This window comes from Prionailurus bengalensis, chromosome B3, assembly GCF_016509475.1.
Source record: "Prionailurus bengalensis isolate Pbe53 chromosome B3, Fcat_Pben_1.1_paternal_pri, whole genome shotgun sequence".
In the NCBI taxonomy this organism is placed as follows: Eukaryota; Metazoa; Chordata; class Mammalia; order Carnivora; family Felidae; genus Prionailurus; species Prionailurus bengalensis.
The window spans coordinates 3,188,792-3,205,271 of NC_057355.1; the positions used below are offsets into that span (position 1 = coordinate 3,188,792).

Consider the following 16,480-nt stretch of genomic DNA (forward strand, 5'->3'; position numbering starts at 1 on the left):
TCATGACATAGGTACGTACTAAGAATTTTTACCTCCCCCCATCCTTACGGAAATGTCAACCTACCATAATAATTGGCCATTTTAAACTTCAACGTTGTGCGTATTTTACAAACAAAATGTAATTCTGTGTATATTTTATAGCGACCAAAGAAAGTACGCCACACAATGCTATTTAATATTCTGTCCTTAACGTTTAGAATGTATGGTGAGTGTAACAGTATGCGAGAAATATAATAAAAGTCCTGGGAACCCACAAATAGTCTTCTTAAAACAAATTTAAAGTGGCTAGTCTATTTTTACCACACGAAACGTTAGCAATCACTGCTCTGGTCTAAATCATTTGGGGAAACTCAAGTCCAGAAAGGTCATACAACTGGCCTGCGGCCATATAACTAAGGCTAATAACCAGCAAAACCATGACCAGAATTTTTGTATCCTCGTGTTTTCTAGTCCTGCACGGGGCTCAGTCAGATTTGGATTAATAAAAGGAAAACAATTATTTTAGTTTCCATTCAGAAGGCAAGTCAGAGTGGCTGGCTGGATTCCAGCTCCTTCAATGCCACATTCATAACCCTTCTGGTGCACGGCCCTCCTGAATGCAAAGAACCAGAATCCTGACAGAGGGGCCGCAGGCAGCGCTAGACAAGTGTGGGGGAAAGCGGGCGGCCGTGTGGACCGGCTGGTCAAAAGCCACTCACAAGCCAAACTCCTTGTCTTAACTGCGGAGGCTGTCAGAGTAAGATACCAGCGCCTTGCTCCTACTGCGGCTAGGGGCGGCCACGTGACAAAAGCCACAAAAAATGAGACTACAGAGAAGTCACTAAGCGGGCATCTCTTCCCAAATGAAAACCGCGCTGTGAGAAGGCCTTTGGCCCTAGTGTCCTCTTCCTGCCAGGAACGTGGCTGTGATTCCTGGAGATGCTAGAGCCACCTTGGTTCCCTGGGGGCGCAATCTAGGATTGCAAACAGGCCGACAGAAGGAACCTGGCTCGCTGAGGACACAGGAGAGCCGTCACCCCGGCCCCGGACTGTCTCTGCTCAGGCCTCCTGGTGAGTGAAATTCGTCACAAGCGTGCGTTTGGGTTTCGGTTACCTGCAGCTACGCACAAGCTTAGCTCTTCGGCAAAATTAATCCGGCTTCCCCCTCCATGCGTTTTGACCCAAAGTGGTGCGTCTGTCTGTGTTATTTCCAGATCGCTACATCTGGTGAGCAAATGTTTACGCACCTTCACCATCACCTCGCAATCATTCTGAAATATCAGAAGAGAAGGGGGCACATGTCTCTTCTCCAAGAGGAAGAAAGTTCTAGCTCACAGTAGGTCTCCTGCCGCAGATGGCAGGGGAGGGCTGCCTGGAGAAGCAGATGAGAGAGAGATGGCGTCCCTCCTTATCAGCTGCAGAACCTCAGTCCCGGACGGCAGATGGAAATCCAGAAGAGAGAATGACTGCCCGTCAAGTTCCCAACCTCGACCAGGCAGAGACTACAAATGCCGGGCCTTAACGGGAGGAGACATGGCAAATACCATTCGCTCTACAAATCCCTTCTCTTGCCCTTGAGCGTTAGGTCCAAGATCCTCCGCCTTACCTTTCACTGAAGAAACAAAATGGGCTGAATTTGAGCAACACGGCCACCCAAGGAAGGCTTATAAACAAAGACAGAGGGGCGCCTGGGTGGCGCAGTCGGTTAAGCGTCCGACTTCAGCCAGGTCACGATCTCGCGGTCCGTGAGTTGGAGCCCCGCGTCGGGCTCTGGGCTGATGACTCAGAGCCTGGAGCCTGTTTCCGATTCTGTGTCTCCCTCTCTCTCTCTGCCCCTCCCCCGTTCATGCTCTGTCTCTCTCTGTCCCAAAAATAAATAAAAACGTTGAAAAAAATAAAAAATAAAAAATAAACAAAGACACAGTATTATTCATTCTTCTTCCCATGTCCTTCCTGATACGGTACTTTGCTGGCTACGGCAGCTCACAAACATACCAACCGTCAAGGTCCGCTGGCATTTTCCAAAGGGTTGGAAGAGAATGGGGAACACTCGATGAGAAGCTAGGAATTCCACTAATTTCATGCCCCTCCATAAGAAAAGAATTCAACCATAAAGAGAAGAATGGGTCTCTGTGAAGGAGTGGCAAAATGCTCAGGCAAGTTTCTTGGTCTCAAGTTCACAAAATCCAGATCAATCATTAGCTGTTCTGGACCCGCAGTCTAGACCATTTCTCTAAAACATAAAGAGAATTCCCAGCCAAGCAATCACCCAGTACACAGCTTTATGGCCGACAAGCACCCTACGGGCTCAGAAAGCAGCAGTACATGACATAGAGCATTTCACACACTCAGGTGCCGTGATGCTCCGAGGAAAGTCCCTCAATCCGAGACTTCAGGGTTCACCAAGGACCTCAAAACGTGAATTCTGCCCACAGAAGCAGAAGCCAAGTATATAAGAAACACTGCAGGGTTGACAAACAGTATTTATGGATATAAACGGATAAACGCTATTAGTTTTTTTTTTTTTTAAGTTTTTTTTTTTTTTTAAGTTTTTTTTTTTCAACGTTTATTTATTTTTGGGACAGAGAGAGACAGAGCATGAACGGGGGAGGGGCAGAGAGAGAGGGAGACACAGAATCGGAAGCAGGCTCCAGGCTCTGAGCCATCAGCCCAGAGCCTGATGCGGGGCTCGAACTCACGGACCGCGAGATCGTGACCTGGCTGAAGTCGGACGCTCAACCGACTGCACCACCCAGGCGCCCCTTTTTTAAGTTATTTTATTTTTGAGAGAGAGTGAGCACGTGTGCACGTGTGCATGGGAAGGGCAGAGACAGAGAGGGAGAGAGAGAATCCGAAGCAGGCTTTGTGCTGTCAGGGCAGAGCCTGACGTGGGGCTCAATCTCATGAACCAGGAGATCATGACTTGAGCCGAGATCAAGAGTCAGACGCTTAACTGACTGAGCCCCCAGGAACCCCTCTTTCTCTCTCTCTCTCTTTTTTTTTAAAGGTTATTTATTTTGTGTGTGTATGTGTGTGTGAGAGGGAGGGAGGGAGGGAGGGAGAGAGAGAGAGAGAGAGAGAGAGCGCGCGCGTGCGCATGAGTGGGGGAAGGGCAGAAAGAGAATCCCAAGCAGGCTCCGTGCTGTCAGCATAGAGCCTGACACGGGGTTTGATCTCACAAACCGTGAGATCGTGACCCAAGCCATAATCAAGAGTCAGATGCTTAACCGACTGAGCCACCCAGCTGCCCTGATAACTACTATTAGTAAAGCAACATTTAATGGATAAAAAATACTGGAACAGAGGAAATGAGTTAAATAGAACTTCACATCAGAATAGTTTCCAATAACTGAGAACCAGAAGTGCCTCCCTCAACCAGACTGACTTTTAAGTGAGCAGGAATCCCCCTTCTTGCTCCCAACCAAACGGAGCCCCAGCTTAAAACAGGGCATTCACCAATTACTCAGGCAGTACTTTTAAAACAGAACTACCAGAACCCACAGCAAGTTACAGATCCACATGCTAACTGCTCAAACGCACAAACTCAAAGGCTCAGGTCGCCAGAAAAAAAAATAACCAAAGTGAAAAAGAGATCAAAGCCATTTCCTTCAAAATTTCACAAGTCTGTGCGGCAGGTAGGGCGGGGCGACCTCTCAGAATGGAGCGTAGACGAGGCTCGCGAGGGGCCCGCAGCGCCGCCTTACCTAGCACGTTTCCTGGAGGCACCTCCACTAGGCCTTCCAGCTCCCTCCCCATCAGGAGATACAGGTTTTCCAGAGTGCAGCACGCCATGTGGGGGACCGGGGGGAGGTCGTCCAGTGGGGTGGAGAAGCCTGACGGCACCTGGCCAAAGAGACACGATTGGAGAGAAGTTAGGAGACGTCAAGTAGAAACGTTAGTTCGTGTCGATAAGGTTACGTTGATCCACAGGGGACATGGTGCGGTCACGTCACGTCAACCTGAAGCCCGGAAATCTGAAGTGACAGAAAGTATGCCACGCTTTATGAAAAAAATCTAAATTTCTCAAGTATTTAAAACCTGTCAAGAAAGGGACACAGTCATCAGTTTTACAACTAAGTAATATAAATTCTGTGACCTAGTACCGCCATATTAGCCAAAACACAAAAATCCCCACAGCCCCTGGCCAGTATTTACGGGAACCGTGCCACACACCAGTCCTGGTACCACTGTGCTATTACTTCCACACTTTTTATCACTTAAAATTGTTTTAATCTAAGGGCACCTGGGTGGCTCAGTCGGTTGAGCATCCGACTTCGGCTCAAGTCACAGTCTCGCGGTCTGTGAGTTCGAGCCCCGCGTCGGGCTCTGTGCGGACGGCTCAGAGCCTGGAGCCTGCTTCGGGTTCTGTGTCTCCCTCTCTCTCTGCCCCTCCCTGGCTCGTGCTCTGTCTCTGTCTCTCAAAAATAAAATAAACATTAAAAAAATTGTTTTAATTGTTTTAATCTCATCATAATGCCCTGCAAGCACTCAGAAAGAACAGGTGCTGGTACTGAGTTACACAAGGAAATGACCAAGGGGGACAGCAGCCAGTGATAAAATGCCACGAAAATGGCCAAACATGGCTATTACATGCTTTGCTGTTAATCTGGAAGGCCGTGAATACTGGGGACACTGATGAGAAGACATTGCAAGTTACCGCAGGGATATGCTGCAGGGATAACAGATTTATGTGCTCACCTCATATCATATTTGATCTTAAGTTTCATCAAGAATTACTCAGTATTCAAGACAGTATCATTCAGCGACCTCCATATAAATGCAAGTACCCTAAAGGCCTTTAAATCAACCAACTAACCTTTGGTACCCACAGGCCCAAGGCACCGTGCTACTGCTGTCTATGAAGAGAAAAAATGTTAAGTTACAGCATATATAAAGATAACTAACATCACAAACAGAGTGAGTGACAAAAAAGCACTACAGGCAAGTAAATTCACAGACACTCAGAGGAGGGAGAAGCTATTGCGTTAGGGTGAACTTGGAAACCCCATGAAAATGTGGGCCTTTTGGGCGCATGCTACGTTTAAACGTACATGTTCTGATTCAATGACAGGTCTGCAGGATAGCTCTAAAGACAAATGGGAAAGAAATTTTAAAAAGGATTAAATTGGAAGACAAAAAAAATATCTATAGATAATACAATCATCCAGTTAGAACCAGCTACAGATAAATGATAATTAGTAAGACACTGTAAGCAAGGTGGCTAGACACAAGATCATTATACGAAAGTTAGCTGTCCCTACGTCAGCAAGAGAAAAAATACATTTTTTTAAACAGTAACTTTTAGAACGGCAACAAAATATAAGATAGCTGGGAAGAAGTCTAACAAAGTGATTAGGTATCTTTATGGATAAAATTGTAAAACTTTAACGAAAAACATTTAAAATAACCTAAATAAACAGGTAGGTATGCCTGATAGATTCACAGATAGATTCTATATTACAAACTGTTGACTCGTACCAAACACATGTACTGATTTAAAGCAATCGGTCTCTCAAAGGAGCTTTTCATGGAACCTGTCAAGCCGACCATCAACTTTATATGGAAGAGTAAAGAGTTAGCAATAAGCGAGGCACTCACAAAGACAGACACGGTAGAGGGCACAGCCTTTGATAGATCAAAACATTTAGAAGTGAAGTCAGCACTCAACAGACACGGTGACACACAAACAGAAAAAATGAAGTCTGTTCGTCCAGAAACAGACCAAGGCGCAAACGAAACACGACTTAGGACAGATGGCAGAGTGGTGGGTCGAGATGGACATTCATGAATCGTATTAGGACAACTGGTGTTTGTATGGGGACAAAAACAAAACTGGATGCCTTCCTCATAGAATATATAAATACTGAACCAAACATTTAAGCGTGAAAGGCAAAACATAAACCTTAGAAGGAAACACAGACAAAAATTTGGGCTTCCGTGTGGTCATAATTTAAATTTTCTTAAACGAGATACAAAAACCAAAACTGATAATGGAAAAGACTGGTAAATTCCACCACGTTAAAACTAAGAACTTCTTTACATTAAAATGTACTAATAGAATGTGTGACAAGTCCCGAGCTGGAGAAGAAATCTGCAAAACTTAGAACTGACAAGAAATTAGCATTCAGCTTCTACAAAGAACATCTAAAAACCAGTATTAAAATTATATCCAGCACGAGTGAAAAATATGCAAATGACCCAAAGATATCTCCACAGGAAAAGGCACAAATGACCAATAAACATATTAAAAAGGTAATGAAGAAAATGTGAATTAAAACCACTTGAACAGACCAGGTCATCTACATCTGACTGGCAAAAATTAAGACCCTGACAACAGCACATTTTGGGGATGGTGTGGAAATGGAGCTGGTGACACACGGGACGCTCCTCTGGAGGACGATCTGGAATTAACCAGGTAGCTGGAGATGTACAGATCCTGTTACCCAGAGGATCCCTCTAAGGGTGTATTACCGAGAACTTCTCGCAAATGTGTTTAAGGAAATCTGTACAAAAATATTCAAGGTAGCATTGTTTAGATGAGCCAAAAATGAACGCAGCCCAAATACACAGTAACTGGAAAATGGAAACATAAACCGTTTGTCTACACAATGGAATACTACGCGGCAACGAACAATGAACAAAGTACAGGAACAGGTGTCGACTTAGATCAACCTCACAATGTTAGGTAAAAAAAACTGAGCTGTAGAAGAATACCGACAGTAAGATTCCATCTATACAAAGTTCAAAAAGAAGAGATTTTTCTCAGTGCATATACAGGTCGTAAAACCTCAAAAAAAAAGAAAAAAAGGCAAAAGAGTAGCAGACAGCCTGACGGTGGTCTCCCCATGACTCCTGCCGCCTGGTGTTCACGCCTTCACGCAACCCCCTCCCCTGGGCGTGACCGGGGCCGGTGGCTTGCTCCTCACCAACAGCGTTCGGCAAAGGCGGCGGGACATCACTCTCATGCTTGCGTAACATCACACGAGACCGTCTTGCTGATAAATTCAGCCTAGACTCTCCTCGCCAGCTGGAAGGGGCACCGCCAAGCCGGGAAAGGCCAAATGATGGGAAACCGCAGGCGGCCTCTAGGCCAGGAAGAACGTGGAGCCCTCAGCCCTCCAGGTACCGGGATGCGACTCGGCCAGCAACCCGAGCCACCCCGGGGGCAGACCCCTTCCCGGTTGAGCCTCCGGAGAACACAGTCTGGTCTACACTCCGGCGTGGACTCCCGCTCCACAGAAACACGGAGACCGTGGATTTGCTCCATCCGCGGTAGTCTGTAACAGGCAGGCTACCCGGCGGACAGGACCCCAAGTCCACGTGAGGTCTATCTCTGGGTGTGCGATACCCGTGACAGTTTAGAAAAGCAGGTGGGAAGGAGACCTTCCGGGGCTCCGGCTACCGGAGTTCGGAGTCCTCCGTGCGGTCAACTCGTTCCGTCACTGCCCCTCGGGTGGTGGCACAGGACGAGTGGATTTCAGCCGCCAGCCCCTCGAGAGCAGAGCTGCGCTCCACAGAGAAGATACACTGGAGGGCCCGTGGACTTCGTAAAGCCCACTAACTCCGTGCCACGCCAGGTAACAACAGTTTCTTCCTCACCTTGACGGTACAGAGAACAAAGAAGGAAGAAGACGGGCCACCACTCGAGCCTTACTGGTGAGTAACAAACCACCAACTACGTCTAAAGCAGCGCGTCAACGAGCGTAAACGGGTTTGTGAACACACGAGCCCCCCGTCCCCACGCCCGCTGCCGCGCTCCCTCTCGCCAAAGCACGACAGGCCACAGCCCGCCGAGGGCCGCTCAGCAGAGTCTTCGCCAAGGATTAAACAGCTAAAACTGACGGAACAGAGCACTCTGGGCAAGGCAAGTTGACGGCAGACCCTCCCCCTGCCCCTCTGTCTCTGCCGCGGCCGAGTCCGCAGCTTCCCTGCTCTCCCCGCAAGGAGAGGACCGTGCGCTCTTCTGCTCGTGAGGCAGCGACTCTTACAAGCTCTCGCGGCTTTTTGCTGATCCTGACTCAACGCCTGCACCTCTGGCATCCTCATCATCCTGCGACCTTCACGATTTAACTACGATGTATACGCTCTGCTTACGTCCAAAAGTGACCTGAGGTCGCTCAAGCCTGTGGGGTTTTCTGCCCTTCGGCTCAGGTGTACGTAACTGGATGCTGGCTGTTCACCTGCTTACAGACCTTCCTGATCAATTTCTGGGCTCCACCTGCCGTGCCGTGACCGTGACCGCGGCCCGTCACCTGCTCACTGCCCCTCCCCTTGGCCTGAGCCCCCTCGTTTTTGGATCTCCGTATTTCATGAAGTCCTGCCGCTGCCGTGGCCCCCGCATGACAGCTGTTCTTAACCAGCCCTTTCCTCTGGCCTTGGAAAGCCTCACAGTTAAATAAGGCCTGAAAACTGAGTTCACATACTGGTTCAGTTTTCCAAATGCCACTGAGACAGATTTACCAAATGTTACCAAAGCAATATTAAGAGGAGATATATGGATTCATCTGAACGTGCCTTTCTAGAGACAAAATAAACCTACCAATCAGGTAATCTCAACCGATACGGAAACATGTAAGAACCGTGAAACAATGCACTAACGTCTTGAGGGCGCGAGGGTGGCTCAGTCGGTTAAGCGCCTGACTTGATTTCATCTCAGGTCACCATCTCACGGTTCGTGAGTTCGAGCCTCGCGTGGGGCTCCTCACACTCCCTCTCTCTCTGCCCCTCCTGCTCACACACTCTCTCTCTCAAAATAAATAAACTTAAAACAAAAAACATTTACAGTGACATTTTATTTCTAATTCTTACCCGCTGCAAAAACTCAACGGGGCTGTATTTGGGTCCCAAGACAAACATTTTCTTCCCTCTTCGAGCCACACCACTGAACACTCGAGCAAAAGCAACGAAAGACTCGTGGTTGCTTCCTTCTTCGGGCTGAGGTTTCAGGGTCTTGCCCTCCACCTGGTGCTCATCACCTGCCAGAAACGAGAGGACAATGAGTGCCACGAGTGCCCCCTCCAGTCCAGGAGATGCCTAAAAACACAGAGCAGACGGTGAATAGGAGACATGTGGCCCAGTTTCAGGAAAGAAGCACCAAGAATGACAGAACACTGATTAAAGCTACAGTTAAAGCCAAGCTCCAGAGTCAGGGGAGGAGCGTCCCAAGTTAAAACACCTGTTTCGCACCAAACCTATTTAGGGACAGCCGTACCTTTCGTCTCTTCTCCCTTTGGACTTGTTTCCGGGGCACCGCCGTCTTCCGGGGGCTCCACGGACGCCGGCCCCTGCGTCGCTGCGAGCTTCTCTGCATGCCTCTGTCTTGCACGCTCACGCCGCTGCGCAATTTCTTCTTGCGTGAGAGGTCTACAGGAGGTCATAGACAGGTTAACACCTGGCAACATCAGCACCTCTGGGTCCGCTCGCGCAGGGAAAGGGCAACGGTCAGCGGGGCCGGATAAGACGGCGACGGGTCCCAAGCCCCTGCCAGGCACGGTCTCTGCGAGCTCTCCCCCCGCAGTAGCGATGTCTTCTCTACAATGCCGCGTGAGCTACTCTGAGCTTACGAACAGACACGCAAGAGTCCACGGCCCCACACACGGCCACACGCCACGGCACGGAGCCTGACCCTGATGCCCACCTTCTTCTGTGAGGCAAACAACGGGGACAGGCCGGAAACGAGTGAGATACCTGGGCTCAGAACACCCGTGCTGAGAAGCAAGCATAAGGCCTTGGCAAAAAATGGAGGTGTGGGGGCACCCAGGTGGCTCAGTCCGTTGAGCTTCTGACTTTGGCTCAGGTCACGATCTCGCAGTTCATGAGTTCAAGCCCCACATCGGGTTCTATGCTACTGGTGCAGTGCCTGCTTTGAATCCTCTGTCTCCCTCTCTCTCTGCCCCTCCCCAACTCATGCACTCTCTCTCTCAAAAATAAATATTTTTTTAAAAAATTGAGGTTTTCCCCACAAATGCCTAAGAATATATGTTCACGAGTGTGGAGGTTCCTCAAACTTTTAAAATAGACCTACCCTATGACCCAGCAATAGCACTGCTAGGAATTTACCCAAGGGATACAGGAGTGCTGACGCATAGGGGCACTTGTACCCCAATGTTTAGAGCAGCACTTTCAACAATAGCCAAATTATGGAAAGAGCCAAAATGTCCATCAACTGACGAATGGATAAAGATGTGGTTTACATATACAATGGAATACTACTTGGCAATGAGAAAGAATGAAATCCTGCCATTTGTAGCAATGTGGATGGAACTGGAGGGTATTCTGCTGAGTGAAATAAGTCAGGCAGAGAAAGACTGATATATATGTTTTCATTCATATGTAGATTTTGAGAAACTCAACAGAAGACCAGGGGGGAGGGGAGAGGGGAAAAAAGTTACAGAGAGGGAGGGAAGCAAACCCTAAGAGACCCCTAAGGACTGAGAACATACTAAGGGTAGACAGGGGGTGGGGTAGAGGGGAAAGTGGGTGATGGGCAGGGAGAGGGCACTTGTTGGGATGAGCACTGGGTGCTGTATGGAAACCAATTTGACAATAAATTATATTTAATATATATAAAAAAAGAATACATGTTCACAAAGAACCTGGGTCCAAGAGGAAGGGTTTAAGGTCAAGCTGAACGCTGGAAATTCAGCTGGACTGAAAGGTCAAATTGTGATTATCAGCCGTTGCGTTAGACCCAAGTACCAGCACAGAGTGGCGGTGTGTGGCTATCTGTCTGTTGGGGGTTAGTCTTGGTTGGGGGAAGGGGAACGAGCTATTTTCCTAAAGAGTTACCCTCATGTCTATCAGGCCACAGAGAGGGTCTTAGAAAAGGGAGCGCTAAGTTGAATAAAAATGGGCACTGTTGGGGAGCTTCAGTTTGGAAGGCAGAAGCCAAGCAGGTGCACGGATTCCCAGAACGAGGCTCCTCGCCCGCGTGTGGGCCTGTGCAGACCCGCCTGCACCCTCAGCCCCGGCACAAGGCAAGACCAACCGCCTCCCTGAAGCCGGCGGGACTACAGTGTCTTAGCCCCGGACTCTGGGACTGAGCATCCAGACACTCGGGCTGGTGCTCTGGTCCTAACTGGACACTCCAACTCTGGAAGCTGCCCACTCTGTGTGGTCCTGTCCCTCTACGCCTCCCTCCTGTGTGTGGTCCTGTCCCTCTGCGCCTCCCTTCTGCCGTTCCTCCCCATGATTTCTGCTTTTCTCCCTGACTGCTGTCCTGACACCTGACAGGTGGTCTCATCCCCACACTGCCATGCCACTCTCCCCTCCGCTCCCCTAAGCTCTGGAACCCGTTCAGATATCCGTTCTGAAAGTGCACCGTTCATGTGCATTCCACGTGGCCACATACTCTCGGAGCTCCTATACCAGGGGCCTAAAACCTCTTCCTCCTTCTTACTTCACGTGGGCCAGCCTGGATGGGGACCGCCTACATCCCCGCTGCGGGCCAGTCGGGGAGGGGACCGCTTACATCACTGACTGTCCAGTGCTGTGTAGAAAGATTCCCACCTGCTAGACAAGGTCTCCCACCAGGACTGGGCACTAGTCCTACCTCCCTTTGCACCTCCCCCTCAAAATGGATGAGTCTGGTTCTAGGAGCTGTCCCCTTGCAGTCAGACCCATGTCCCTGTGGGGCTGTGTCACAGGTCACAAAAACATGAGCGGCCGAGAGCGGCGTGATCAGGGGTCACGAGGCAGCCAGAACTGGTGCTGGAGGCTTGCTTCCCCTGCAAGAGACCAGCCTCTCTTTCCCGGGGGCTCCACGTGCGAGAAGCCTGTTCAAGTACAGGATGGACTCTCCTTCCTTACAACTTCTAGCCGCGGCTGCAGTCCTGTGCTCCGGAGCGACATCCAACAAATCCGCTCCCCCTTTCCTTTCGGGGGGGCCTGCACTCGGGCCCCTCTCCCCCTGCTCCGCTGCAAGCCAAACCCTCCAGCTGTTTCTTCAGTCAGCCCCAGGATGACTTACTGTGTTTCTAGACTTTTGCTAAAACCTCTTACAAGAGTATCTGAGTTAAAAAAGAAATGCAAAATATAATGTTATCGTTAGAACAGGGAGGAAAAAAATATGAGACACCTGTTTGCGGGTGAAGAGACACAGTCTGTTTCAATGGGCTTATCACCAGAATCTCGACGTCGTCTTAATCCCCCTACATGTACGACAGTGCATATTTATTACAACAACTAAATGAAACAGACACCATCATGTCCGGTTTACAGCTGATACAGCAGAGGCTCAGGAAATTTAACGTGACCCAAAGTCACACAGAAAATAGAGGGAGGAGCCGAAATTCAAATCCAGCTCGGACTCCAAACCCTGTGCTCCTTATCCCCAGGATGTCTCCCCTTCAGAAGGAATTAAAGAGGATAAAATCATCATCGCATTAAGCAGATGATGTTAGCTTTGGGTCATCATCGCATTAAGCAGATGATGTTAGCTTTGGGTCAAAAGAAACATCCATTCACGTAAGTTACATCCTCATTCTATCTCAATTCACGACACGGTCGGGGAGCGTTAGCATTTACGTTTATCAAGTTAGCGCCAAACGTATGGACGCTTGCTCCCATCTGCCCTCGTATCTGCCCGTCCAGGGAACACCTGCTCCGTGCCCGGCACTGCCGTGGGCCGGGACCGGCGTGCAGGGCAACAGCAGAGAGCCAGACAGAAATCAGCAAGGACTACACCCAGCACCCACTGCGTATCCAGCGTTTGTTGAGAACAAAGAGGAATTTATCCGCAAGAAAGCTGAGTTCTACCAGCCAAGGAACAGCCGCGGGCGATGAGTTACTCAGGCTGTAGTTGACTAACCGTGGCTGACTCTTCCTGAAGGGACAGCAGTTACTAACATGAGATGGAAGAGAGCGGAGGTGAGCACGTTGACCCAAAGGTTGGGCAGGTGAACTGGTGGGGGGGCGGGGAAGGGAAGAGGCAGAAACACAAATCCATCCACCCTCCAGATTCCAAGCAGAATGCTCCTGCTCTGGCCTCTGTGACCCTGGTCAAGAGGGGGCTGGGGTGTCCGAGAACAGGCTGGAAGGCCACTGCAGCTGGGACAGAGGCAGCTGAGAGGATGTGAAGCGACAAACCCAGAAGAGGGGCTTCTGGGGGCACCTGGGTGGCTCAGTCGGTTAAGCATCTGACTTCGGCTCAGGTCATGCTCTCACAGTTTGTGAGTTCAAGCCCCGCACCGGGCTCTGTGCTGACAGTTCAGAGCCTGGAACCTTTTCAGATTCTGTGTCTCCCTCTCTCTCTGCCCCATCTGTGCTCATACTCTGTCTCTCTCAAAAAATGAATAAATATTTTTTTTTAAAAAAAGAAAAGAGTGACTTCTGTTTGAAGACAGCATCTTGTTACAGAAAGAGCTGCTTCTCAAGAAGGAGGCAAAAGCAACAGATGCAGACATTCAGGGGGAGAAGAACAGCATAAAAAACTCCCAGTAAAGTGTTCCTGAGCACACATGTAGACCATGTACGTGTTAATAAGAACTTGAGGAGGGCGGCAAGATGGCGGCTTAGGAGGACGCTGGGCTCACCACACGTCCTGCTGATCACTTAGATTCCATCTACACCTGCCTAAATAACCCAGAAAACCGCCAGAGGATTAGCAGAACAGAGTCGCCGGAGCCAAACTCAGACGAGAGGCCCACGGAAGAGGGACAGTATACAGCTAGATTGAATGACCAAACTGGAATGGGAGACAGAAGGCTGAAGTAACAAGGAGTGAGAACAAAGGGCAGTACCTCATGAACAATGAATATAGTTATTAAACACAGGAAGAGAATAAATTCAATAAGAGAACATTTTTTTTAATTTTTAAAAAGCCTTTCTTCAAATTCACTGATTAAAATGTTAAACTAGTTTAATATTTATGAATACATTCTTGAAAAATAAAAAAATGAAGGTTTAGATAGAAGAAGGAGATTAGTATCACATATTTAATAAATATCTATTAAATTCCTATCAATACAAGGGTTTATGAGAAATGTGATCTTCAGATCCTGTTAGCTAACAAACTGAAAATGTAGTCATACTTATTTTGACTCCAGTTACTTCTCAAGATTAAGATCTTGGAGTAAGGAATATATTCAATGTAGTTAACTTATTCTGCATTAAAGTGTATGGCTCGAACTTGGGATTTGTTGAATGCATAGTTTTTTAATTAACTATGATCTATTCCTTGTTTCCCTTCCAATGACATGTTTTTCCATAGTAAAAATAAAAATGTTTACAAGTTAGTATTCAAAAAAAAAAAAAAAAAAAAAAAAAAAAGAACTTGTGATAGACTACGGCTGGGAACAGCAAAAACAAAGGCCCAGAATCTAAAAGGGAAAAGGGCAGGGAAGCTGGATGGCCTCCAGCTTAGATTTAGGAGTGAAGGGTGAAAAGCCACACTAGGCGGAACTTTCCAGAACACTCAGGGAGAAGCCGAGGACTGTGCCCAGCAACGCGCTCCTCCTTCCCGCTCCCCACTCTGGCCTGGGCCTGCTCACCGGCTGCACAAAATGGTGGAAGAAACCACTTACTATGATGTTTTGGAGGTCAAACCCAACGCCACTGGGAAGAATTATAAGAAACGGGCCCTGAAGCACCACCCTGGTAAGAATCAGATGACGGACGGAAGTTTACACAGGTTTCTCAAACTCCGGCAGAGCAAAGTGCTCTCTGCTACAGAGAGAGACTTGCAGGACAGAGGAGAACAGCAACTAAGGAAGGTGCAGCTGGGGGCTTCGGTCTCCCAGGGACATCTTTCCGGGGGAGGAGGAAGGGCGCTGGCAGGAAGGAGAGGTAAAAACACGCATCCACGCATCCGCTCCCAGGTATCTCAGAAGAGTGACGTAACGGTATGAGAGAGCCAGCTCTGCCAAAGAACAAATGTGGGGCCAGATGGACAGAAGGCGCGGCGGTGTGTGGCCCGACCACGGAGGACCTGGAACGTAGGCAAGGACTCAGAAGAGGGAGCCCGGAGCGGTACATTCAGGGCACGTGGTGCGGTGCCGGGGCCGTGGGGCATGGATCCGCGCTAGACGGATGTGAAAGCTGCAACGGAAGGAAGACGGCTCGAGAGAAGATTCTAGAAGTTCTCACTGCAAAGGTTATGAGGACAGCCGGAGGGTAACATTCCATGGCGAAGGGGACCAAGAACCAAGACTGGAGCCAGGAGACGTTACCATGGTTTTAGACCACAAGGACCATGCAGTTTCTGCTCCGCGAGGACGCCTTCTCGTGTGGGGATGCGCAGCTGGCTGACACGCTGTGCGGCTCTGAAAGCCAGCGTCTGCTCGTGACAACTGAACCACCGTCCTGGCCTCTCACCCGGGCCGCCGTCAAGCACAGACACGTCACATGTGTGACAAATGAAGTCCTGCCAATTTACCGCAGTCCACGGGAAAAGGGTCACCTGATCACTGAATTTAAGGTCAACTGGCTTCTTCTCTCCTGACAAACTCTTTGCTGGAAGGAAGCAGACGAGGCTGAAGACACGCACCAGGCAGAGCCGGTGGCCTGTGACGCAAATCCCGAAGCGAGGCTGAGGGGCACCATCCTGGGGCGGCCCCTGCCTGACCTCCCACGGGGCCAGGGGACAGCACTCACTGCCGGGGTCCCGTGCAGACAGCGCGCGGAGTGGGGAGAGTCACAGCTCACTACTCGCCGCTGCTTTTGGCTCAATATTTGAGTACAGCAGCATTTTCAAAGTTAAACGAAGAACACACTCAAATGTAAGTGCTTGAGGGGCACCTGCGTGGCTCAGTCGGTTAAGGGTCCGACTTCGGCTCAGGTCATGATCTCTTGGTTCGTGTGCTTAAGCCCCGTGTAGGGCTCTGTGCTGACAGCTCGGAGCCCGGAGCCTGCTTCAGATTCTGTCTCTGTTTCTCCCTCTCTGCCCCTCCCCTGCTCGCATGCTTTCTCTCTCTCTCACATATAAATAAACATGAAAACAAATTTTTTTTTTTTTTTAAATGTAAGTGCTTGAAAAGAAAAGAAAGAAAAGCCACAGTGGATGAGTCAGGCCAGACTCCACCCAGGGAGTGAAAGGCTGTCGCCTTTAAAGCGGACACACCTGGACTCAGACACTGTTGTGGCCTCCTTCCAGCTCTGTGACCTTGAGCGTGGAACTCAGTCTTCTTAAGGAGCCTGGCTTCTCTTGCAGGTACAAGAGAAACACTAACTTCTCCCACGGGAGACCTGCTGTCAGGTCTGCACGGCCCGTCAGCGGTGGGGCGCGAGTACTGGGAGACCTCGGTGCGTGCAGTCAGTGAGGGGAGCGTCGTTATTTATAGCACACAAGAACCAGACTTAAGATGCTCCCCGGTGTACTGGACGTTCTTAAGACGTCATGTTTATGGTACTTCTCTCGGGTTACTGGAAAAATGCCTGCAAAGAATGGCCAGAGGAGATGCGGGTACTACACAAGAGGGGCTCCAGGCACCCAGGTCAAGTTTTCGTTCCGGACCCCGACATCACACGATAGAGCCCGGGGCAGGGGAGCCGGCCGGGAGGCGCC

The 16,480-nt window shown here is 49.4% G+C and overlaps 1 protein-coding gene across 1 annotated transcript in view; it reads right to left on the minus strand.

Annotated features, from left to right (window-relative positions):
- The window catches only part of EFL1 (elongation factor like GTPase 1), a 118,353-nt gene that overhangs the window by 66,784 nt on the left and 35,089 nt on the right, over positions 1–16,480 (minus strand). Inside the window, exons 13-15 of the mRNA XM_043554619.1 lie at positions 9,191–9,342; positions 8,788–8,954; positions 3,684–3,822 (exon numbers count right to left, since the gene is read on the minus strand). Of these exons, the coding sequence (XP_043410554.1) occupies positions 3,684–3,822; positions 8,788–8,954; positions 9,191–9,342 (458 nt within the window). The remainder of the gene's footprint in view (positions 1–3,683; positions 3,823–8,787; positions 8,955–9,190; positions 9,343–16,480) is intronic.